General features: G+C 44.0%; 1 protein-coding gene across 2 annotated transcripts in view; it reads right to left on the bottom strand.

The window, feature by feature from the left end:
• VWC2 (von Willebrand factor C domain containing 2) overlaps positions 1-20,388 on the bottom strand; it is a 53,474-nt gene extending 33,086 nt beyond the window's left edge. For both annotated transcript variants that reach the window (XM_069778661.1, XM_069778662.1), the window contains exons 1-2: positions 19,614-20,388; positions 12,946-13,075 (exon numbers count right to left, since the gene is read on the bottom strand). In XM_069778661.1, coding sequence (XP_069634762.1) covers positions 12,946-13,075; positions 19,614-20,321 — 838 coding nt within the window. In that variant the 5' untranslated portion in view covers positions 20,322-20,388. The remainder of the gene's footprint in view (positions 1-12,945; positions 13,076-19,613) is intronic.
• Between the last annotated feature and the right edge of the window lie 5,077 nt (positions 20,389-25,465).

The following is a 25,465-nucleotide window of genomic DNA, read 5'->3' as shown; positions in this document are numbered from 1 at the left end:
TGTCTCTGGTAGCAGTCCTCAAAACCAGAGTCCAGAAAACTTCTCCTGCCCTCCCCAGAACTTGCTTCAAGTACTGTAAAGGTTTCCAGACTGCTCCTCCACTTAGCTGATACCACAGGGATTTTCATGGAAGCATCTTCTGGTGCACAGCCACAGCCAAGTGACTGCACAGACAGCAGCACAGCCAGGCAGAGAGCACCAGGGCCCTGAGGGAGCGTGCACCACAACAGACCTCAGAGCCAAAGCCTAATCGGTCATACCTAGGCACAAATACAAACCCATGTATTTCAAGATAATTGACTTGACTCTCCAGTCATTTTGACTGGAAAGAAACAGCTGTCAGAACAAACTAAACTAAGAAGACTGATGATTAAACCTGGACTGATGTGAAATTAAGAAGTCCTCTCATACTGACAAATACATCACCTGCTCATAACGAAAACTGTGTAATGGATAAAACTTCTCTGCTAAATGAGCTGCCAGCAAGAAAAATCAAGGAAGTGGTTATTTTTCAGCACCACAGGCATATAACAGTACACTCAATGAAAGCCTGCTTGCCAGCAAGCCAGGCAGCCTTTGGCAACACACCTGGACCTCACTTCCCCCAGTACTTGGACCTGACAATTCTTCCATGTTTTAGCAGCTTACCTAATCACAACAAAACACAACAGCCATGGAAGAAGGAAAACATACCATATTTAAACACACTGAAATCAAAACCCAACCTGCAGATTTAATTTTGGGGCTACAAACTAGCTAATGAGACTTCCTCACGTATTCCAGCTGTATATATGAGTGCTTAGGGATGTACATGTATAATTAGATTTAAATGTCTATGGAAAAAGAGAGAGGGATACACTAAATAATAGATGCAGAATTGCCTCTAAGTTGTCATAATCATTACGTGGCTTGGACCTCAGCATCAGCATGAACTGGTCTTAAAAACAATCATTTGCTCATATTAGTGGCTGCCAAACCTCCATCTAATCCTTTCATTAGCAATATATCAGGTTAGCAAGCTGCCATGGCAGGAAAATAATTAGCTTTCCATTGTGGGGTGGCACATTCTCTATCGCATTGACATAACAAATAACTCCATAAACTGCTGTAATTTATTTGCTTCTGGGCTTGCTTTTTTTTTTTCAATTAGCCCTTCAGTAGATTGTATTAAACTCACATGAACTATTAACTACAGAGAGTCCTTTGACCAATCTCAGAAGTCTTAGACTGTATGGATAGCTATTACATAAGCAATTTATGGGTGACCTACGTTTAGGTCATTTAAATAAAGCTTGATAGAGTAGCTGAAAGCAGACCATGCCAAAAGGCATCTTCATTAGGTTTCTTCTCCATCATCTGCATGTACCGAGTAATGTGCTATTGTGTCCCAGCATAAACCACAATGACTGTGCAATGGCTGTGTGGGAAAATGATTGCTACTGTTTTAAAGATTTCTTAATTGGGTCTGTCTTCTTGCCTTAACAAGAAGGTACATGTACTTCCAGCATGGGTTTGGCTGGGCTAAAGTCAAGGTAGCCTAACCATTTTTCTGCAAAGTGCATTAAAAAAAGGCAGCTCAAAAAGGAAATTTTAATATGTGGACAGTAGAAAACCATAATATTACATTTCTGCTCATGTGAAAATAAACTCCTATAAGCAGGTTTCTACTAGGCTCTACAGCATGTCACCCCAAACAGTTTTACCATAGCTAGGTTAAGGTATTTTATTTCTCCTATCAAAGATAAGATCTTTATTTTAATCCTAGGAAACTGTCTATCAGCAGTATCTTCTGCAGTGTGTTCAAGGGTTAATTACACGGTGGATTGAATACCTTATTATGTACAATGCCTTTTGATTTTCTTGCTTCTCCCTTGACTATTGTCAGCACAGGGAAGATTTTCACTGGTACTATCCCTCTCCCCCAGTACCACACTTTATCACATGATTTTTAATTCACATGCTATCACTACTAGAGACCTCATCTATTCTCACAGGGGAATATTCAGCTTTCTTGCTGCTCTTCTCTGTACTTCTGCAACCTCTTCTTGCTGAGTGTTCAGCAAACATGGAAGATTACACAAATCAGGTGGGAGGAACCAGTCTTTATATAATAGCATACTTCTAATAAATGCAAGCCCTTCTTAATGAAGCCTGACAGATGTTTACACACAGCATTTCACATTGATATTTAACTAAAACCACTTGGCAGAAATCTTAACAAATGGTCATCAAAACATCCAAGCAATTTCTTTCACTACCTGACATATGGTTTTGCTGAATTTCATTTACCATTGTGCAGTCTTGTTACTTGGCTTCCTAAGATATCATTAACAGTCACTACTCCTTTCTCTTCTATCTTTAGTAGGACTCACTAACTGCATATCTCCCTCAAAATTGTCCAGCTTAACCAGTGATTTTCTTTTGAATTCAAAATGTTCCAGAGGGTTTGAGATCATACTATCAGAAAGGAATAAGAACTATTTTGGAGCGTAAGAAGTAATACCTTTACTTTTTCTGGGAAAAGCAATTAACACCACACTCTTGTGAAACTACCTCCGAGAAAGGAGATAACATTGCGAGCAAGTATTTCAAACACAAGAAGCGCCAAAGCAACTGCTTGGATATAGATCTTCTTTATTCAATGCTATTCACCAAATAGTATTCTGAGTCCTGTTACAATGCATTGTTTGTTCACTTCTTCTCGCTACTGCTCCATCTTATCAATTCCATTGGAAAAGAAAAAAAATTAAATCACATATTGGGTGAGCATGCAGTGAAGATACACTCATCTTTTCCACTGGTGATAAACAATGTGTGACTTGCTGCTTGCAAGTACTTCAGAGAAAGATGATCAGTAACCAGCGTGCAATAGCAATGTGTTGCAACATGAGAAGAAATGATGCAGGAGAAAAACACTCATGATCTACAAGACTGTAAAGTAAGTTGGATTTATGCATGCAACTTTTTAATAGGCCCCCCATCCAAGAGCTACAGGCACAGAAACAAGCAAACAGAGCTGAAGACTCAGCAAAAGAATGGGGCATTTAGAAGAAAGTGACGTCTTCCAGTAGGAAGTCACTCCTCTAATGAAATTTAACTAGCACCAGTGTAGGCAGAAAAAAAAACCAAACCAAAACCAAACAAAACATTAGAGGGTTTTCCTAAATGAAAACAGCAATCAAAGTTTTTTGGTTGCCAGTCAGCTTTGGAATGCTAATCATTATGGTAATGGTGCTGGTGTGCTGGTGAAGGTAAGGGATTACTTAAAAACTGTTATTTTCTTTTTTTTTTTTAATCACAGCTATACAGCTGGACATGCTCAAGGAAGCAAAACCGCATGGATAATTACACCCATGGAAGCAATCCAAACGTTCACGACATAAAAGCTGCTTCCAACTTAAAGATCAAGGTTTTAAATTAGGAAAGCACTTGAGAATCCTGCTGATAAAGATGTCTGACCTGCTGGGCAAAGATAATCGTCAGGGACTTAATTCAGGACTCTCACAGCACACAGCGTAGGGGAGTTCCCCAGTGCAGTAGTTTGAAACAGTAAGGCGCTACTTAGAGTGACAAGAAGAACAAGCACTGCAGTTTTACAAATATTAATCAAAAATATCAGAGGCTTTTAGCCTCTCCCGTAAGAACCTGTCGCTCCTCTTCCCTCAGAACCTTTTTCCAAACACAGGCAGAGGTGTACAAGTTAGCCCCTGGTCAAATCGATGCCAGGAAAGGAAACAGATTTTCCTGTTCTTCCATCAGATCTGTACTTCATTTACAAATACAGTTCAAACAGGACTGGAAGAAAACTTCTGAGATTGCTGTCATGCTCATGTAAGACCTAAGACATATCCCAGACACTGAGGAGTTACAAGTTAAGGCAGACCTTGCATTAGCAATCTGGCACTGTGTGGAAAGGGCATCGCGGTTGCAAAGCACAAACCACAAAAGAGCAAAGTGTTAAGAAATTAAGTTTAATGAAATCAGCCAGTTCCCTGCTTCCATCAATCAGTAAGTCATCTGGATCAACTCACATCTTCCTTAATGCCTAAACCTTAACTTCCTGTGAAAAACAAGCAGAGAAAATTACACTGCACTTAAGACATGAAAGGAGAGTTTGAATATATCATTTATCAGAGGGATGCACTGCCAATATAGTAACATACCACAACAACTGAATGTAAGCCTCCACCTCCCCTCAAAGCCAAGCAAACTCTTGGATGCCTCATTTAACATAATGAAATAGCAATGAAAAAAGCCAAGAGAATATAGAGCAAAACACACAAGATACATATCTTTCTTCACTGCTCCTTTTAATCACACTGCAAAATACTAATCAGCCCTGTAGTCCTATTACTGTAATGCTGTAGCACCTAGCTAGTAAATAGTTTGTTACAAACAGGATTATCTGCAAAGAATACAACTGAGAGCTCACGTGGACAGTAACAGTGGCTCAGCTAACATTGGGTAATGCATTAACCTATGGTAACTCTACCTGGAGCAAGACAGGATTTCAGAATCTAAGAGCTCATAATTTAATCAAATAGTATAGTGTTCTACTGATAGGGAATATTATTCCAAGGATATAGCATACAGCAAGATGTACACAAGTATTTCAGATCCTGGAATTGCACACGCCCCCCCCCCCAAATCTTTGCCACAATTTCAATTAGTGACACATACAAAATTAAAATAGATATCCAAGAACAGAACAGGGGAGCAAAACTAACACTGGGAATACTTTATCTAATAAACAGCATAAAGAACAAGACTGGATGTAGGAAAAACTTCACCCCCCTTAATGTCAGTTTTCTGAACTTGCTTTGAACAGCAAAGAACGAACGCTGGGGGCAGCGTGTGGAGGAGGAAGGGGGCGCAATGTGAGCTCCTGGACTGGCTGCTTTTTTTTGAACACCTTACCTACCTCCATATATGTGTGTAAATAAAATTGCAATACAAACTCAGAAAATTCTTTTATGAAGAACTTAAAAAACAAAACAAACAAACAAAACCCCAAAGCAACTAATGACTTCATTTTGAGGAGCATGGATCAGCTGTTTCACTAGAAAACAAGCAAATGCATTTCTATGTAAAAGAGAAGCTGTCAGGGACGACAAATCAAGGAATAGCACACTGTTTACTCCCATACTGGTGGATATTAGCACAAAGGCACTTTCTTGTCTGAACCAGAACCAGCATCCAGGACTACACAGGATGGCAAATATATAAAACTGCGATGGTGAGCACCACAAGGTACATCAGACCTCTCTTTTTTTTAAATACATGAAAGTTGCCAGAAAAGTTATTCTTCCCCTCCCCATCCAAGGATTTCAGTGTTTCTTTTTTTCTATCAGCACAGAGAGCATTTTCATCTTTCTGCTCCTGGAGCTGAAGCAAAATATCTTTTTAAGAACCCAGGAGCCACGACACACTGAAGTTCTGACTCCACCATGGGGAGCTAGCAGCTTGTTTCCCACACTCACATGGGACCATCACTAATAAACAACTGTTTGGGGCACATCATAATCAACTTTTGCTTCAACCCACAGGAAAGTGACACACCCTGCAAGCAGTTGCCATGAAAGTGACTGATACAGCAGAATTTAGCTGTGATGTATGAGTTAAGTCTGCAGCATCAGGTAAGAGGAGAAAAACTGACTGCTGAAGAAATGCTTCTGAGGCCACTGTAGCAGCCTGTAATAAGAAAATATTGCCAAGTGAGTTCTGAAAAGCTTACAGGATACACTGCTTTTGTATTTTAATAGGCTCTTCCACATCCTCTTACTTAAGTACACAGTGCCACTTTAAATACCAAACACTAGTACAAATTCTGATTGTCCTCATGTGTCTGCACAAAATGACAGGATGCTATACACTCACTGACACTGCCGCCTTTTGACAGCAGAACTCCCAACTGAAAACATTTTGGCTTCTTGGTGAAAAAAAAAAAATATATATACAAACAATATATATATGCAATAAATACATATACACTATAAAAATAGATTTGTCCTGATAACCAATTTAGGCTCAGCATAACTGGATACTTTTGCCATGTCTTCAGACAGATCCTTCTCATCCTCTGACAGCTTTCTATCACTCAGAGAAAAAATCATATACCCTGGAAGTCAACATAACTTGTACATTAAATAAATACCCTTAGAGGAAATAACAACACCTACCACTACTTGGCCAGCTCAACATGAAAATACCAGGTCAACATTGGATCCCATACACGTGTGCATGCATGCACATGTATGTGCACTGGAAACAACAAGGCCTATGTGGTTTTGGCACAAGTTTTTGCTCAGCCCAGTTTGCAGTGGTAATCTGTGCATATTTAAACAGGTTCTGATCTAAGTGGAAAAACTGGCACAAGAAGAAAATTCTGTGATTTCTGCACAGGAAGCATACTGGTTTGGGTTTCTGTGACAGGGTTTTGGTAGCGCAGTAGGGGCCACAGGGCTGGCCCCTGTGAGGAGCTTCTAGAAGCTTCCCCGGCTCCAGGTGGGACCCACCGCTGGCCCAGGCCGAGCCCATCAGTGAGAGTGGTAACACCTGTGGGAGAACAGATTTGAGAAGGGGAACCACCAGTGAGTGGGGTGTGAGAGGAACTCCTCTGTGGGTGCTGAGGGCAGGGAAGGCAAGGCGGAGGCGACGATGCCCCTGCAGCCCGTGGGGAGGCGGCAGGCTGTGTCCCCCAGCCCACGGAGGGGAGTGGGGGCCCCCCAGGATGGCCATGACTCTGTGGTAAAGCCCGCGCTGGAGCAGTGCGTGACTGAAGACCGGCCCGCGGAAAGGACCCATGTTGGAGAATTTGAAGGACTGTCTCCTGTGGGAGGGACCCCACGGTGGAGCAGGGGACGAGTGAGGAGTGTCCCCCCGAGGAGGAAGGAGCAGCAGAGACAAGGTGTGATGAACTGAACACAACCCCATTCCCAGTCCCCCTGTGCTGCTGGCGGGGGGGGGGGGTAGATGGAGAATCTGGGAGTGAAGCTGTGCCCAGGAAGAAGGGAGGTGTGGGGGTGTTTTAACATGTGGTTTTACTTCTCATTATCCTTGTTTTTATTTCATTTGTAGTAAATTAAATTGATTGTGTTCCTTCCCCAAGTTGAGCCTGTCTCTTGGCCGTGACTATGAGTGGGGAGTGATCCTTCCCTGCCCTTGTCTCAACCCACAAGCATTTCTTTATATTTCCTCCTCATCCCACTGTGGCCGGGGGGGAGGATTGAGCGAGTGGCTGCATGATGCTTTGTTGCTGGCTGGGCTTAAACCATGCCACACATGTAGCTTGTGTATCCACCAACTTTCCCGGAGTAGGGAGAGAAAATGAGAGGTGAGTGGAGAGATGAAATTGGGGTTAAAGGAACTCCCTGAATTAAGACAACATAGACTGAATTTCCTCTCAACTTTATCAACAGCAGAAACCAACAGCAAAAACTACTGCTACTAGTTTACCAACTTCACCTACCAGATTTGGAAGCCACTTTAAATGCTCAATGCAGCCAAAAAGAAGCAAGTCTGATATTTCTTTGTTTTCAATAACTAGATGCCAAAACATCTGCTATTTTCAACCTACCTGCATATTCAGTAGGCAACTTTAATCACATACAGCTGTTCATGCAACTTTAATGGTATTTTTCCCCCGAAACATTAATATTTCCTGGTTAACAGTCCTGTATTATAAATCATTTTGTGAAATACAGCCTATTAAAGCAGGAAGTCTATGCAGAAGTTTTTGCTAAGCAACTCATGCACACAGAAACATGGAACAAATATTACCCTGCATGCACAGGCATCCAAATACCTGAACTAAACACATCAGAAGGGAACAAGTCACATTGGGGCATACAGTATGGGTGGAACTGGGATTAGTTTGAATTGATTTCTTGTTCATTAGGTTATTGCTTTTTAATGTAAATTCCTTTTTTTTTGTAACTGAAATACTGTTTCAATCTTAAAAAATAGACTTGACAATCATTTTATGATTCCTATATTTTACATCTAGAAGAGACCACCATGACCACCTCATTTGATCCCTTCCTTAACGTAGACTGAAAAGCCACTCTCAGGCTTTAAAACTTCTGGGTCGTCTTTGCTATATATAAATTAGCTTCCAAAGCATGACTGAAAGAGATATTTAAAATGAAAACAGAAAGAGGAAGAAAGGACAATCAAAGGCACTGTTTATTTAAATTTCACAGCAATTAAATTCCTGATGTTTGCAACAGTCCCACCTTGACCTCTACCTGGACAGCATTATTATACTTTTTTCATTGCTGAGATTGAGGCATATACGGTCGAGGGTATGTCATATTTTATTTAAACACACTGCAGAAGGACATTAAATTTTACAGGTCAGATTCTCCATGGTGCTTGAGCAAAGCTGGAGCTGCAGGGAAGAGCAAACAGCCAGCTCATGTGAGAGCTGCCAAGGTGCAGCTTCCCTTTATCTGCCCAGAATAAACATCCTCAGCCTTGTTCTGGCTGGACAGGTCCCCCTCTCCACCTGGATTTTAGAGGGACGACAGCTCACAGGGGCTACACTACTGCCTTGACCAGCACCATTTTTTAATAGATTTGAGTCCCGCGGTAAGACAAAGTCCCATTGTACAAACAGTCACAAAAGGGGATGGCAGCTCTGCCAGCCTTTATCAGGTTTTTGCTCCCCTTAAGAGCTCCTTTGCACAGATGGAGGTCCCCACTTGCCATTCAGAGGCACTCTCAAGTCACGTCATGCCTAAACATTGTAATTGTACATAAAGGTGCTAAAGCAAGTTTCAGTGAGTCAACCTCACAGTACGGGTATACAAAACCATCACCATTTACCCTCTCTGGCCCCATCACGTTAGACATGCACCTTACTAGCAGCAACTATTTCGACCATAACTATGAACCTGTATATGAAATGAGGTCCTGACTCATCCCACCTAAGGCACCTGAGATGACTGAATCCAGAGTAAAGTCTCCCTGTTGCGCTGCCAGTGAGAACAGACAAGACACCTCCTGTGGACATTACAGCCCTAAGAACACAGGTGACCCCGTGAGCATCAGCACTTATGTTTTCAACTGTGCCAGCTACAAGCCTTCGCCAACAGGAGAAGCTTGGCTCTCCCTGCTGCAGACAGAGAAACAACACTGACGCACATATAGATCAATGCTAGGAAGGCACCAGGATCAGCTTCATCTTATCTGGGACAATCTTTCAGCCGCATACTGAAATAAAAATCTCTTGGGGACCTTAGAATAAAATGCATTCTGGTCTAGCAACCACGCCTCCCCCTCCAGGCTCCATGTGGGCTGCGGGTTTAATCTCACCCTTCTGCAAAGACACCAGCAGGAGCAGGGCCACCCTTAACTCCATCAACTGCTCCGCGGCTGCACGCTTCAGGTAAAGCAAGATTCAGCTGTGTACGCCTATTAGAGCTCCAATACTGGAAATAGAAGTTGAACAGACAAGCGAGGTAATTTCATCTAGCAAGATAATTCACTTTCAGTATTACCCCCCACCCCCTCCCACTGCCCCAAATGAATCAGTGACAAGTGCCCAGCCTTTTCCTAATGGAAAGGGAGTTGTATGCCTAGTACCTTTACCCTTCACTCCATACGAACTGTAGAAACACCTGTACCCGATTCTGACCTTACCGACATCGCTGTGAACAGGGACGGCTTCCACAGAAGTAACTACGTTGCTAGTACTATAAAGCAGGATGGAGATCTGAACTGGGCACCTGTTACTGAATGCAATTCTCTGAAGTCATATTTAACTTTCTGGATGTTTTTTCTTGTTGCTGCTGCTGTTGGTTACCAAAGGCATGAAGCTCATCATGTCAGCCCACACAACAAGAAAGCCTCTCTTCCCTTCCCCTCTGTCCCCACCCTGCTTCCTTGCAGGGCATGTATATAAGACAAACACAAAGCAGCTCCTTAGCTGTAGTGACTCAAGACATAAAAAGCAGGAAATTGCCCCTCACCCCAAGATTTTCTCAGTGAGGTGTCACCTTTTACCCCTTCTATAGACTACTTCTCAGAGCAGATACTTCTTTAAAGTAGTCCCTGTCTCTTCCCATAAAGAAGAAAATAACATCTTCAGCTATGGAAGTATGTAGGCTCCTTCTTCAAAGTTGGGATGTGATACAGAAGATTATTAAATCCTACACGTAAGACTGTTCTTTGTTCTGCAAGTTTTCCATTCGCTACTTATGTTCAAAGTAAGTCTATACCTACACACGCGCGCAGTTGTGGAGGTCTGACGTCCAGTTACCTATCCATCCCTCATTTGAAGGGTTTGACAGCACTTTTGTGGAATCAGGTTGGGGAAGTCAACTACACCCCCTCCTTCCCACAAGGGATAATGCACAGTGTGTCACACCTGCCAAGAGACTGAATTCATTCATTTCTAATAATGGCAGGCTTTCACTAGATCTCCTCCATAATTCTTAATCAGGCATTTGTATGTGGTCTTACCAGTGACAGATGTAGTTGCTTAGTTCTCGCTCTGTTGGTTCACTGCCAGCAATCTGCAGGCCAGGCCAGTTAGGAAAGTGTTATATGTTATGAAGTGCCAGGAAAGGGAGGGAAATCACGAGTTGGATCGTGTGCATTTTTAACACACAATTGTTAGTAGATGTAGAGAACTCAAACTTCACCTCACACCCCTTCTTGCTCTACCAAGGTTGGGATGCCGATCCTGACAGCAGTCACCTCACTTGTACGCTTTTGACAGCTCCACCCTTCCCACCACTCAGGTTATGCAGCTAGGCTCCGTGTACATCACCCAAGCTCTTTTGGGTCACTAACACGATGTCATTGATGTCATTGCTGCAACCATCAACCCTGAAGCACAACACGATGATTGTTTCCCCGACTCACATTCACAGCGCATTTGTTCCAGTAGGCTTGAAAATAAGTGGATGAGGCAGGCTAGGTTTTCCTGCTCAGTAGGTTTTTGCTCCAATCCAATTAAAAACATTCAGCAATTTGGTGAAGTTACTTGCAAACTGCACGTGTCCCATGCTTTAAAATAAGCTCTGGAAGCAAACAGCCTGGTATTTTTTTTTAAATGCACTCCCCAGATGGAGAGCACTCCTCAGAAATTTCTTTGTAATACTATACTGAAGCTACTGAACCAGAAAAGTTGAGCTGCTTCTGAACTATCTTGGTTATGTTGTTATTGTTAATGGCTTTTTTCCACATCTAAAAGCTAACAAGGAAAGCCACTGCTGGTTCTCTGACATGCAGAGAAGTGACACAGGAAACAGGCAGCTCTGGTCACCTTGGTCTGAAACTGGGTCAGGGATGCCAGCTTGTAGTTATACCCAAGGAATACGCAAGTAATACTGAGGATTCAGATGCTGAGGATGAGACCACCCTTTTCTGGCAGGCAGAACTCTGGTAATTCAGCCTTAGCACCCGGAGAGAGGGCAGCCTCCTCACAACTAAGGCATGTTTTGTGTACAATTTTTTAAAAAGGCCCCATTTCTGGGAAACGTGTCAGGGGATCTATGCGAACAGCCAAGCCAAGCCTCACACTGCTGCACCACCTTAATCCAAAGGCAAGCCACCACTGGGAGACGGCCACTGCAGTGCATTACGTTGATGCTTGTGGGAGAACATACACCTATGAAAAGTCAATCCAGCTCCAAACAGCGTTAGCACCGCTGGAGAAATTCAGTAGGAAAGACTACATAGACTTAACACATTATGCTTGTAACTCCATCCCCAATACTGAAAACAGAGCTTTTGCCCGCCAAGAGTCACTCTGACCTGGGGAACTGCAGCAGAGCGTGGTGCACACAAAAAGCCTGTGAGCACGTCAGGAAGGCTCTTGCCATCAAACAAGTCCTAAAAGATCCTCTGGACTGGCTAGCTATCACACCACCAGCTCCCAAATTCAGCCTCTCTCAGGAACTGTCCCTAAATGCCTCAAAAAAAGCCTGTCCTCACCTCCAAAAGCAGAGCGCCCTTAAGCTGTACAGCCAAGAACAAATTCCTTCAGGGTTGTAACAACCAATTAAGGGATGTGAAGCAATTACTTTTATACCCATACAAATGAAACTCCTCCAATGCAATTAACTATCCCTTATCATCTACTGTTGAATTTGTGGAAAGCATATGCTGTACACTCTCTCCACCCCTAGCTTTTCCACAATTTTAATCAGTTTGTTTTAGCCAATGTAATGGAACCTACCTATCCTAGAGAAATAATATATGGCTGCAAATTATCTGAATATTTTTAAATGTCTTTTTTCATTTTAAATATAATTTAATTTGAGATTTTGCAGCTTTCATTTCTATTAATAAATTATCATTTCTTCTTTATAAGTGATGAGCTAGTGTGTCATGTAATTTTTTCCTCTAAATAGACCAAGACTTTCATCTAATACAAGCCCTTGTTGGGAGTAGAGAGACTTTCTGTCTAATTTAGTTATGAAAAATATTCAATTAAACTTGGGAGTTTAATTCATTTAGTTATGAAAATTAAATGAGCTCAATAAGGTAAATTTGATTTGCCTCAGGAAAAAAAAAAAAAAAAAGAATAATCTCTGAAATGGGAACAAATAAGAAGGGAGAACAAAAGTAACTTTTCCTGCTCACGTTGAAAGGTGGATAACATGAAGAGCCTGAGTTTTGTTTTGTGTGCCTATATAAAACATATCCACAATGAGTTCATGCAAAATTTATATCCAGAAGCCACACAAATATCTGGGGTTAACACCCTAATTGTCTCCTGGGCAACAAAAATCCCTGTAGGTCATAATCGAGTCCATCCCAGTCAAGGGAAGATGTGACTCCTCACACCAGGAAGACACCATCCACACACAACTCCTCTCCATCTCCATTTTGGGGGGAAAAAGGAAAATAATGGAATTATTTTTCAAAACCAGAACATAGCAACATGGATCTCCCCGACAGAAGCCCCCTTCTAGTTTTGCAGCTGTCGCTTACCATTTTTGCAGATAGGACAGCACTGATCAGGCTCATACACCGGATCCACGCACTCGGTCTGGGGACAAGCTGAGACAGTGCACAGCACTTCACCACTGGCTTCACAGCGACACTTCTCACACGGAGAAACCTGAAACACAAATCCAGTCACCTCTTAACTCTTTCACTTAATGTCCTCCTGAAGTGTGCAATAACTACCTTCCCATTGACATTGTTCTTTCCTTCACCTCTTTTTTCTCCCCACTTTAAAACAAATGCTTTTTGTGGTCTGAATAATGCAGAGAGCGAGGCTGGGCTCCTGCAAAATTACAGAACCACAGCAGAAAAAAATCACAGGTTCTGCTCTGAACCTCTGCACCAAATGGTAAAGTCAAAGGGATCCTGGGAACAAGAACACTTTAGACTTTTAACACAAATAAAGCAAAAATTTCCCTACCACATTTCTAATGAACTTCCAGCAAATTAAGTTCATAATTTAGATGAAGTCCAGTTTAATTCTATTAGAGGTTCAAAAAGTAATTTAGCAAAAAATACTGTATTTAAAGAAGAAAAATTTTGCTAAGTGAAATATGAACCTTCTTTTAATGGAAATCCTTATTGCAATTTTTACATTTTGAAAGCTTTTTAGTAGCAGGAAGTTGTATTTTATTGAAAATTATAATTTTCAGAGAGAAGTCAGGAAACAAACATCCTTTGAATTGAGGCATCTCCCACAGGTTAATTGTATTTGGACCATCCCTGTAATACTTGTAACATCCTGAAAAGAAATTGCAATGCAAAGAATGGGGTGAAGGAACATACAGGTCATCTTTTTTACCTACTGAAATGTTACTGGTTTTGAAGAACTCTACAGAATAGGAGTACTATGAGAGAATTACTTGAATGACCTAATTCAATGAAATTAATTCCAAACAAAACAGCATCAAGGCCCTAATTAGTTAAAAATGGACTTTCAAATGCCTGCATTTGCCACATGTACAATTGCAGCTGTCCTCTTCAGCACTCCTGAGCAGGCACTGCACATTACATCGCCAACATCCTCACACACAAGGAGCTGGAGGCAGAGGGAAGCAAGGATGCTAAAGAGCAATAAATGGTATACTGTAAATCTCATTGCTGTACTCCAAAAAAACCCACACTGGTATCCATGCTCAGAGCGCAGGATGAAAATGCAGCTGAATGTTATTATTAGTGATCCTCTAAATCAATAATCTGTGCAGATTCTTGGTTTCCTTAAGGATGAGGTCATTTTTTTAAGGACCCTTTTTCATTCCAGATTCCAGTTGATGCAAACAACCACCCGTTGCATTTCTCCAATAAAAGCAGAGTAACCTCAAATCATAAAAAAACAAACAAACAAAAAAATATTCTCTGTGAAGAATCATCCAGGTGTCTAACTTGCAGATCATCTGTTTCTTCTCCCTATTCCTTAGGCAGCCCACCACATCTTTTCATCAAATCCATTCTCTGCTTGCTTGCCTCTTTCACATCCTTCTCACTTTCAAAGTTCAAACATGCTGATGCTTGCACAGCATCATCTCCAACTAAATGCTCATCCATGCTTTGCCACTTCTCTTCCCACCTGCCAGGGCTGTTATTGGCTTATGCACTCACATATCTTTCATGCCATCCCCTCTGCTTAGAAAGCCTAAATAGGGTCTCTTGCTCTGTTGCTTTCTGCTTTTATTACTATTATTTATTCCAGGCTTCCTTTGCTAGCTACTCACTTCCAGTTTGCTCTTTGCTTTACACTCTACCAAGGATAACACCACACCATATGTTTATAAAATGCTACAAGGAGGCTGACAGCCCAGTACTGCAGATTTTTATTGCAGGCTTTGGGACAAGAACTTTGTCCTGTAATTGTTTATAAACTGCCACGTTCACTTGCAGAGCTGGAGCATCAGTGGTTGAGGAGGTTTCTGATCCAGTCGAGAGGCTCAGGTATTCCAGGTAATCACCTGAACTGCACGTGAAATTTGGAGCATCAGCAAACCTAAGCTCCCGATTTTATTATTTTTAAGGAATCCTACTTGATCAAAGCTACCAGAACTCAATTCCAAGGATCAGGCTCAACAAGGCTTTCAATCAGGTTTAACATTTTTTGCCATGACTTGAAAACGATGCAAATTTGCCAGTCATCACAGTTCAACAAGACCAGTAACTACAACAACACATATTCCCTCTTCCAGGACACCGTTTAGTAGCTGTGCAATTCAATTATTAGAAGTGATGTAATAACTAGGGTATCTGATGATAATCAGGAAACAAGACAGCCCACAGATGTTACTCCTAAAATCTCTCATATGTAAAATCTAAACATATTCTAATTAAGTAGGTTGTTTACTAGAATTCCAAATTTGACAGAAGCCTAAAATTCTTAGAACAAGAAGCCATTTAATGAAGCACTGAAAATACTATTGAATGAAAAACAGAATTGATCTAATCTTTATCTAATAATGAAGATTCAGAATAACGCATTTGCGTCCTACACAGCACACACACATGAAGACTACATCTTTCATGAACGAGTATACTGTTAATGTGATACTGCAGCCATGAACACCCTTCCTGTGTAATCATGGGATTTCAGGGGAATACATGTGATACACCTTTAATAAGTACTGTCATCTGTACAACCCACCAATATGAGTAACGGTAGCAGAGTTAAGGAAGGTGTCCATGTGCTTATTTCTACAACGCTCTTTTCAGGCATGTAAGTGAACCACAGTGGCTCCTAAAATGATATTAATGTCAACCTTTATCTCTCCATCTTTGGACTAAATGGTAAAGCATTGCTTTTTACTGTAGGAACTGTACAAAATCGCCACTTCTTTCCACATCTCAATGGCAGCTTAATACTTGGAGACATAATCATCACTAGAGAAAGAGACAATAAGATAGTCTGTATATGTAACAACAGCTAAATAAATCAGAATGAAAAGACAAAACTGGTCCTACATTTCCTCTCTTCTACTCTCATAAAAAAGGTGCATTCCCTGCAGCGCAGTTCCTAGTGGCAGCCAATGCAACGAGCATCCCACTTGTTCGTCTGGGAAACAAGCAGCCCAGCAGCACTCAAGCTTAGCACATCTGACATAACCAGGCTGGACTGGAAATAATACCACCTATCAACCTCTCTCTGAAGACTAATGATACCACATCTCTGTGGTCTACAGATGAAGCTATTAACTCTATAGCAGCAGTAGTTTGTAGTTCTGCCTATGCAAAAACTGTGGGAAGACGAGAGGCACAGAAGTCTTATGTATTCACCAGGCAGCCGTAAAACCTGTAGAAAATAGAGTACAGATGGCAAACGAAATAACTTCTTTAGAATTGTTTAAAGGGAAGTTTATGAGCAGATGTATAAATGGAGTTGCAGATGTTGTAAAAAAGCAAACATGCCATTGTGTAAACAGGTAGATTTCCCACTAGTGGGGCACAAAGAAAACTGTAGCTTAGTAAGGATAGTAGGTTTATCCAGCAACTTAGTGTAAATTGTCATAATTAAGAAGTGACAAATCATTGGCACTCATTGAAATTCTGGTCCAAAGTAATTTGAGCTTTCTCTTCCCCCTTTCCACGTGCCAAACTTTAATTAAAAAAAACAAAAGAAACCAAAACCAAACCAACAAAAAGTCTGAATTAAAAAAATATATACAATCTACATTTGGTTCCTTGAGCCTTGAAAACATCTAAGTTAAAAAAAAATCAATCATAATCCCAAACTTATTTGCTATTGTGCTGGAATTTTTATTAGTATTTCCTTGCCACTTACACAACTCAGGAGAGCACGAATGGGGTTAGGCTGACAAGAATAAACATACCAGCCTTGTTTTTACTTCTCTGTGCCTTCAAAATACCACAGATGTTTCAAAATCCATTTGGGTTTGTTGACTTCCAGATTTCCAAGTAACTTATTCACAAATAAATACAATTTTTGGTAGCAGAGAAATTCTAAAGATGACATGCAAAGCAACAACTTCCAAAAATGGAGGTCCTTCCCAAACATTACACTTCTGAAGATAACTTATGGTCCTCATAAGGCTATGACTTTGTAAGTCAGCCTGCATTTTCAAATCTTACTGTGAGACTGAAAAACATCTAGTGGAGCACGTGCTCAGCAATCTCCAGCTCCAGTGCAGAATTTTATCCTCATTGCGTTTCATCAACTAAGGCTTTTGCTCCCAGTTTCACTCATATGCATGCTGTGATCCCTCTGCCATCCTGCCTCAGAATATTCACAGGCGAGTACACTGGTGCTGATGGAAACAGCTTTATGAGACCTTATCCTTCCCCAACACCTGTGTTGTGTTTTGTGTCGACATCCATGTCCTTTTTGAAAACAAAAAACCATGTGCATACACACACAAGCAAAGCCTGCAGAAAGGACTGTGAAGAAATGCATCAAACCTCCCATTCCCTGGCACACTCAGCTTCCAAATTAGCACTGGCTCTGGTCAGGGCAATTTTTTGCCATGCCAAGCTATATGTGAATTTTATATAAGCGAACTCCTAAACTTGCATGCATATTTACACATCTATACGTAAGTGTTTGTGCAGATAAAGTCACTTAAAAGTTAGGAGGTCACCTTTTTCTTCCTTCAGTGATGTCTGGTACTCTGCCACAAATGGTAGGTGCAAATACAGAGAAAAGTCAGATTGCTATCCATTTATAACTCCTTCCCTGACCTTAATCAAGAGACAGGATATTAGTAACCTCTCTAAGACCATCAACTTTAAACTTGTAAAATGACCTTTGAAACCATGTGCAATTACTTGCATTTGCAATTGTTTCCACTGAGCAGCAGCGATCAGACTACATCTGTACCTTATGTCGCCAGACATGTCCACTGATTGCAGTGGCATGGGCAAACAGCTGCATTTACAGTTTTGTGCTCACAATATTGGAACCAACGTTGAAACAAAACTGAAAACCAAGGTCCTCACACATCAAAATAAACAGGCTGCACTTCCACTGCCAAACTGCATCGGTAACTTTCCTTGCACATCCCAAGTAAACATCCCTTCTCACTCCTGTTTCCAAAGCTGGCTAACACAAAGTGGTAAGGGAACCGATGTTTTCATTACAGGAAGGTATCAACATAAGGGCTGAAGGCTGAATGGGGTTAAAACAGAAAGCTGAAAGCCAAAGTCTTTTCAGAACGTTTCTGTAAATGTCACTGTTCAGCACTTCCTTTTTACCAAGGCTGCCAGCCATGCTCAAATGTAACAGGGAGCCCTAAGGTTTTATTCTCTCGCCACACACTTAACACAATAAGGTGTTTCAGGCTTGCTTTACAGCCATTAATATGACACCACTATATAAAAAGACAAAGAAATGCAACTCGTTAGAAGATAATGAATGAAGAGTGTGGAGAAGCCTTTAAAACTCTGACCTACAGAGAACGTGTGCGGAAGCATCACTGTTTTGGCCACCCCTCAGAATTAATTTCGCTGGAAAAGGAAGGATCTCACAGTCCATCTGCCACCCCGAAGCTGAATGCAATCCTTGGGGGTGACATGGAAAAAGGGAGGATGGTACGATGCTTTCTGCCATGCTTTGAAATCCACCAGTGCTCCACACATTACTGCCTGAAGAGAGCAAGGGGAAACACTGTGATTTATTCTGGAAAGAGTAATTCTGCTCCTTTATTTTTCAGTGAGTTGAAGAACATGGAAAGACATTATGAATCAAAGTTAAGTTTCCAAGAACATGCAAATACCACAGAGGGGAGAGGTGGCAACTCATTTACGGCCTTCACAAATACATTTTTTCTCCATCCTGAGAGGGGCTCAAGCTTCCAGAACCCTGCACTAGATTTTGTACTTCCCTCAACACATTCAGCTCAAAAATCTCTGTTGCGTTCAGAAATGGGTTTTGGACCAGCCCTGTATCTTAACAGTCATTCGCAATCAAATCCTTAGAGCCTGCTCACAGATCTCAGCCACGATAAAATACTAAAGGAAAAAAGGCAAGGTAAGCAACCAGGAAATCAGCCCCAACTCCAAAACTTTTCAGCACACTGTAGTTAGTTGCATTTTCAGTTGTACAATAATGCTAAAAAGGCCCTACTCTAAAAGGACTTCCCTAAACAGAAAGGTTTTCAAGTCCTTTGTTTAGGTATCACTGTAATCCAGATTGCGAACCATGCTCTTACTAAAAAGAAGGCCCACAGTCATTCTCAGAAAGCAAATGTGACGCAACCTTGGCAGCACAGTTTAAATGGTTAATAAGGAAAAGAGAAATGACTGTTATCACAGACTGATTACTGGGAACAGAAGTCAGCCCACAAAACCTTGCTCGATCCCTGCAAGGTAGAAGTTTCACAGTTAACAGTTAAATAAGGAAACAAATGTATTGCTGAAAATTTTCATAAAATCCACATCACCACCGAGTAGCACCCTTTCAAGTAGCATTTTTTACTGTAAATACCAAAGGAATTAATAAAGATCAGCCCCCTCATTTAAAAATGTTACAGTATCACAGAGCAAGAAAGGTCATGTTTAAGGGGAATATTTTACAGCACTGCAGAAGTAGTATTAACACAGAAATGAAAAGGGGAGGGGGGAGACCCAGAACACCCTCCGAGAAAGCACTTGAAGAACATAACGCCACTTTCAACAAGAGAAGGACACACAAAATTACTTTTGTCTTCAGCCCTTACCATGAACTCCTCTAGGGTCTGGTAGGTTTTCCCTCGGAACTCGCAGTAGTTCTTCCTCTCCTTGCACTGTGGGCAGCACTGCGTGGTGTCCACATGGACACACCGCGGGTGGAGCCTGGGGCACTCGGGCTGTATGCACAGCGGGCCCTCTTCAGTGCAAAGGCAGGGGCAGGCAGAGGGGCCTGGCGCAAACTTCTCCCCGATGGCATAGACGAAGCCGCTCTCATCCACGCAGCCTTTCCCACGGTAGTCCGGATAGGCATACTCCTCTGGAGGCTCGGGAGTGACACTCGCCACAGCTTCTGGAAGAGATGCATCTTCAGCCACCCGAGGCTCCTCCGGAGCGGCGTCCCTTTGCTCTTGCATGCTCCCGGACTTACTGCTCGTCCCCTGGCTGTTCCAAGCCTGCTTTTGCTTAGTCCAGGACTCCTTGTTCGAGTAGTTCCTGCTTCCTTTGCTCTTCCAGTCCCTGCTACCCTCCTCCCTCCCACTCCTGCCGATCTCATTCATTCTCCCTGGGCCTGTCTGGCTGTCCCTTGTCGATGTGTGATCCCTCTTTTCCTGGCTTGCCTTTATCTCCTGTTTGTCTTGAGCCTTGGCCAGTTTTTGTACAGGTATGGTGGAGCTACAGAGGGCAACCATGAGGCAGCAGGTTACGAGAAGAGAACTAGAGAGAGCTCCAATTGCCATTGCAGTAGAGCTGGGCATCACCTACTGCATCCCACAGGGGACACTGCATTCACATCGGAGGGAAGCGCTTCACAGATCCAGATCCACAGTCCCTAGGAAGAGAAGGATTGGGAACACTTCAGCTTCTGCACTTCTCCCCCCAACCCCCCCCCCCCGCCTCCACCGATGCAACATCTCAAACAACATGCAACCTGTCTCGGTAGCTTATGCAAAAGCCAAACAACAGCCTTGTGCTGCATCCCTCCTCTTCCTCCTCCCCCGCTCTGCCAAGTCTTATAAATAGCAGGGCTCTGGACACGGACCAGGCGTCTTCGGCTCTGTGAGAGCACCACGCAGAACTCCAAGGAGTTAGGATTTGCAAAGGCAGATGCATGCAAAACCCAGAACATTTGGGGGTTATTTTTCCTTTCAAACGACAACAACGTGAAGAGGATGCATGCACGCACGCTGAATTAAACGGAGCTCCCCAAAACACAGTAGAGTCCAGAACAGAAATCACCCAATTGAGTCCTATTCACTGACTGCAAGCACGGTGATTTTCATTAACCTGTTATTCATTCTGATGTGCGCTGTTGTTTTGGTTGTTTGGGTTTTTTTAAATGTCTACCAGTGAGGACATTTCTGTTAAAGACAACTAAACCCAAGCACATTAAAGCGAGCAGAGCCAAGCTACCTCTCTTCCGAACTACCTAGACAAGCACACACCACCTCTTTCTCCCCGTGTTTTAAAAGCAAAGCACAGCCGTTAAGAGTTTCCGCAGCAGAGGCTCATTTAACGCACATCCTCCAGGAGTTCAGCAACCCTCCCGGCTCCTGTCCTTAAAACGCTGCACACCACACCGGATTAAAAAAAAACCAAAACCCAAACCAAAACACGTACACTACTCCGGCCACGACAGGCAAAGGCGCTCCAGCTTCCCGGCGCGGCCCCACCTCCGAGGTACCGCTCCTCACAGCCATTTCAAAGCCTCCCTCTCTGCCCGCCCGCCCGCCGGCCTCAGCCCCAGCCCCGGGGGGCAGCGCGCTCCCCCCGCCGCGGGGGGAGCCCGGGTGCCGCGCCGCCCGCCCAAACTTTCCAGCGGGCCGGGCAGTGCCGCCCGACCCCCTCCCCGTGTGGTGGGGGGGGACGCCGGGGCCAGCCCCTTCCCCAGCCTGGCAGCCTCCCCCGTGGCGTGGCCCGGCGTCTCCCTACCTGCGCTGGAGCCGGGCTCAGCCCCGCCGGCGGCTCGGGGCGGCGAGCCTCGCCCCCCGCCCGGCTCCCATGGCGGGGCCGCGGGCGGGCGGGCGGCCGGGCGGCGTGGCTTGTTGCTGCCCGCCCGCCGCCGCCGCGGACCTGCAAAGCCTGCAGCGCAGCGCGGCGGCCAGCCGATCCGGCCCCGCCGCCCCGGGGGCGGGCTCCGCCGCGGCCCCCGTTTCTCTCACATGGCGGCCGTGCGCCCCCGTCCCCGGGGGCGGTGGCAGCAGCAGCGGGGCGTCCCCCCCCGCTCCGTCCGTCCCTCCACCGCCGGTGCCGGGCGCCGCGCGGGGAGGGGACTCGCCGCTCGCTCGCCGGGGGGGGGGGGCGGCAGCCCCCGGTGCGGCCGCGCAGCAGCCCCTGCCTGCCCGCCGCCTGCCCTCCCCGCCGGCGGAGCGGCGTGGGCAAAGCCGCTGGTCCCGCGGCGGGCACCCTCACGGCGCGGGAGGGCGAGAAGCGGGGCGGCGCGGGCGCGCTGGGGGTCAGCTCCACGCACGCCGCCGGCGAGAAACTTTAAGGGCGCCCGCGCCCGGGACGCCGGCGTCGCGCTCCGCCCGCGGAAAGCCCGCGGCCCGGTGCGGCGGGCGGTCTCCCCGCCGCGTAAGACGCGTTCCCGCCGCCGGGGCTGTCTCCCGTGGGGAGGAGCGGGGGTGCCGGGCGGGCACAGGGCGCAGAGCCCCGCGGGGCCCAGTCGCGAAGCCGCGCTGCGGCCGGGCAGCGTTTAATGGGGGCAGCGCGGGTTGCGCCCGTCCCTGACCGGTCTCTACCCGCTGCCGCGCCAGATTGCGCTGCTCAAACTCCCTCTCCTGCCAGCCTCTTCTAGTAGTGAGGTGGTGGTGGTACGTGGTGCGCTAGTCGAAATATTTACTTAGGCTTTTGAACGGCCGATGGACGCTTTTGTACTTAAATATACTTGCATCTTTCTTCTTTGTACTTTTTGATACACAAAAAGGGACGGAACGGTCTATTACAAAGAGAATGGCTGAAACGCAGACAGTCAGGCTGCTGGGACAGAAAGGCAAAAGAAAAGCTAGAGGTGCTTTTGTTCTGGAGCAGAGCAAGGGCTTGGAACCCACAAGGTTATTTATTTACGTATTCATTCATTTTTAAGCCGCAAAAGACGATATACCAGTATAATCTTCCGTGAGTTTTGCTTTACAGATGTTCCAGAGCAGTCCCAGCTGCGCTAACCCTTCTGCTGCGGTAGCTCTTTAGCAGGCTGCTGTGCCCTGCTCGTGGCTGGGGCTGGATTTCCCAAAGTAGTTGGCACTATAACTGAAATTTTTAGGCTAGGTAAAGCTTTCATTACTTTTTTTCCTTAAAATGGTAGCACTGCAATATCAGTACTCAGGAGAGCAATGAAAATCTGCTGGATACTAATGTTTCACTGTTAAGTACCTTCATGAGCGCCTATTATTTGTGAAAACCCAGACACTTAAATTTCTCCACAGGAGGATGCAGGTGCAAAATTCTTTTGGCTGCTGGGTTCTCGCTATAAACATCTATGAGTCCTCTCTAGTTTACAAAATTGTTTCTATTGACACCATCTCATATCTCTCAGTTGGATATTCACCAGCTAAATAATGGTTTCATCTTCTGAAACTTTAAAATACAAGAATAAAGTTTTGAAGGATACAAAGACGTCAGACGTTTCCACAGGTTGCACTAGTAAAATGGCATTCCAGGTTGCTGTGGGGTTTCTAAACAAAGTCTTAAAAGTGTTAAGCTAGACCTTTCCCATTATCTGACTAATAATCATTAAGAAGTATTCACCTTCAAATTATCATCTCATTACCTCTGAATAAAAAATTGAATCTTTGCCTTTTCTAAAAGCAGTAATTTTGTGCTTTATATAGCTTAAACCCTGCCATGGGTTGAGCAACCAGGACACTACATTGCTAATTCTGGAAGAACAACTTCTTGAACGACTGTCCTTACTTTGCGTTCACAAGCCTGTAAGATTTACTGTCAAGCAGCAGCTAGTTGTGCCTATCGCAAGATGGAAGGAAATCAGGGACTTGGGAAGGCAATGCTATGTCTGTGATAAAGAGGAAAGAGAAACCAATTTACGGTTCTGACATTTTCACGTTCCCAGGTGAAACTTTGGCACAAAATCTGAGATCTTCAGCATCCAGGACTCTCTTTGTAGGAGCTCTGCCTCTCCCAGACCTTGTTACATGGCACACAGATCGCCAGGGCTGAATGTTCAAGATACCGCTGTGTAACAAGAAGGGCAAAGTCTCACAGCACTTTCAGAACAAAAAACTGCAGCTCATCCTAGCCTTCTTGGCAAAGTAAGATGTAAATACCCTTGTTTCTTTTTCTAAAAGATTTCTCATTGGACTTCAGCCTCTGTTTATTAAGATTCATAGGTACATTAAGTGATGGATTGTATCTGACATTAGGACCCTTGCTAAACTGACATGTGACTGCTTCGTTAGTGTCATAGGATCAAACTGCAATATATTATAATCCAAATGGTCAAAGAGCAGATGAGTGAGAAATGTTTGGTATTTTCTTCAGTGTGGATTCTGAACTAGAAGAGAGAAACATGAAAATCTGTTACTTGAAGGCCACTTTTAACAATGTCTTTAATGTGAGTTTTATACTTCTGGTATAACATATAAAGTCCTGGAGGCTGAAGTCCTTCTGTTTATTCACAGGATAGACGTGGCTTAAAAACACAGGTCCAAATTTCCCCACTCTGCTCTCCCCCTAGGCAACAGTAGCAAGGACATCTCTGTTTCTGGATGAGAATCAAATTCCACATCCCACTTCTGCTGGGTCTTGTCTGCATGATGAGAACTTCGCATTAGCTAAATCAGAGCTGTCGTGCACAGTTGAATGGAAAACAGAAAGGAACTCAGTAGCTGAAATAAAAATGGTGCTGGCAAGGAATGACTTAAGTTGAACTGGTGTGATGACCATCTCCATTAGACCAGGCTCAAGACAGTGAGAGCGGACATCCATGCTAAAGATAGCTGGCTATTTGTCAGAAAACCTTAATTAAACACCTACTGCATGAGATTAGGGGGACTGAAATTTTGAAAAAAAAAAAAAAAAAAAAAAAATTTAAGAGTTGCCTTGGTGTGAATGACCGGAACCCAAACATAGGATGTATCTTTTTTACCAAGTTGAAATTGGTTGTCTGCCTGGTTAATAACAATAAAAAAGCAAAACCTCGCAGCTATGCAGACACTTCATCTGGACATCTAAGAGCACTGAAGACAACCACTTTTAGCCTAATATATGGATAAAGTGAGGCCCAGGATATGCACATTCTCATGCCAGCCTAGGCATGCAGCCCTCACACACCAGCGGATCACCTAACATGTGCATCCCTTCACATGAGCTCCTGTAGGGAGCATGCCCCATCTTTCCTATTTTAATAAAAGAAGTGTCTCCTAGTGTCCCCTGTCTGCAGCGAGAAGACAGGGAGAGGAAAGAGGAGGAAGCTCCCTGTGAGACCCTGTGGAGCTGGGCAGGGCAAGGCAGGGGGGCAGAAGAGGATCCCCAGTGCAACTGGAAAACCGGGGCAGGTGGGTGTTTAGGAAACCCCACACGATCATGAGATTGGCTTCGGTGACAGGGTGTCTGCTGAGCCCTCCGAGAGGACAGGGCACGAACAGCCCAGCAGGAAGCATGCACTGCGTGTGCCCATCTTGGCTCAGCAGCTCTGAAACTCTAGGAGTTGAGAGTGGAGAAAACGTCCCCAAAGCATGATTCCTCTGGGAAAATGGATGGTTGTGCCTTTTTATTTTGCTTCGTTTCATTATTCCTCCTGAAAGGAAGAGAGTTGTTATATGAAAGGTATTTTTTATTGTGGTGCTAAAGTGGCAATTGTTCAGGCAGGTTCACATCACAGCCTTCGAAAGGTAGCAATTTGTGCCGTAGTATTAGTCCAGCCATATAAAATAAGGCCTTCAAA

Source organism: Haliaeetus albicilla, chromosome 3 (assembly GCF_947461875.1).
Source record: "Haliaeetus albicilla chromosome 3, bHalAlb1.1, whole genome shotgun sequence".
Taxonomy (NCBI): Eukaryota; Metazoa; Chordata; class Aves; order Accipitriformes; family Accipitridae; genus Haliaeetus; species Haliaeetus albicilla.
This window is presented reverse-complemented; position numbering and strand designations above follow the sequence as displayed.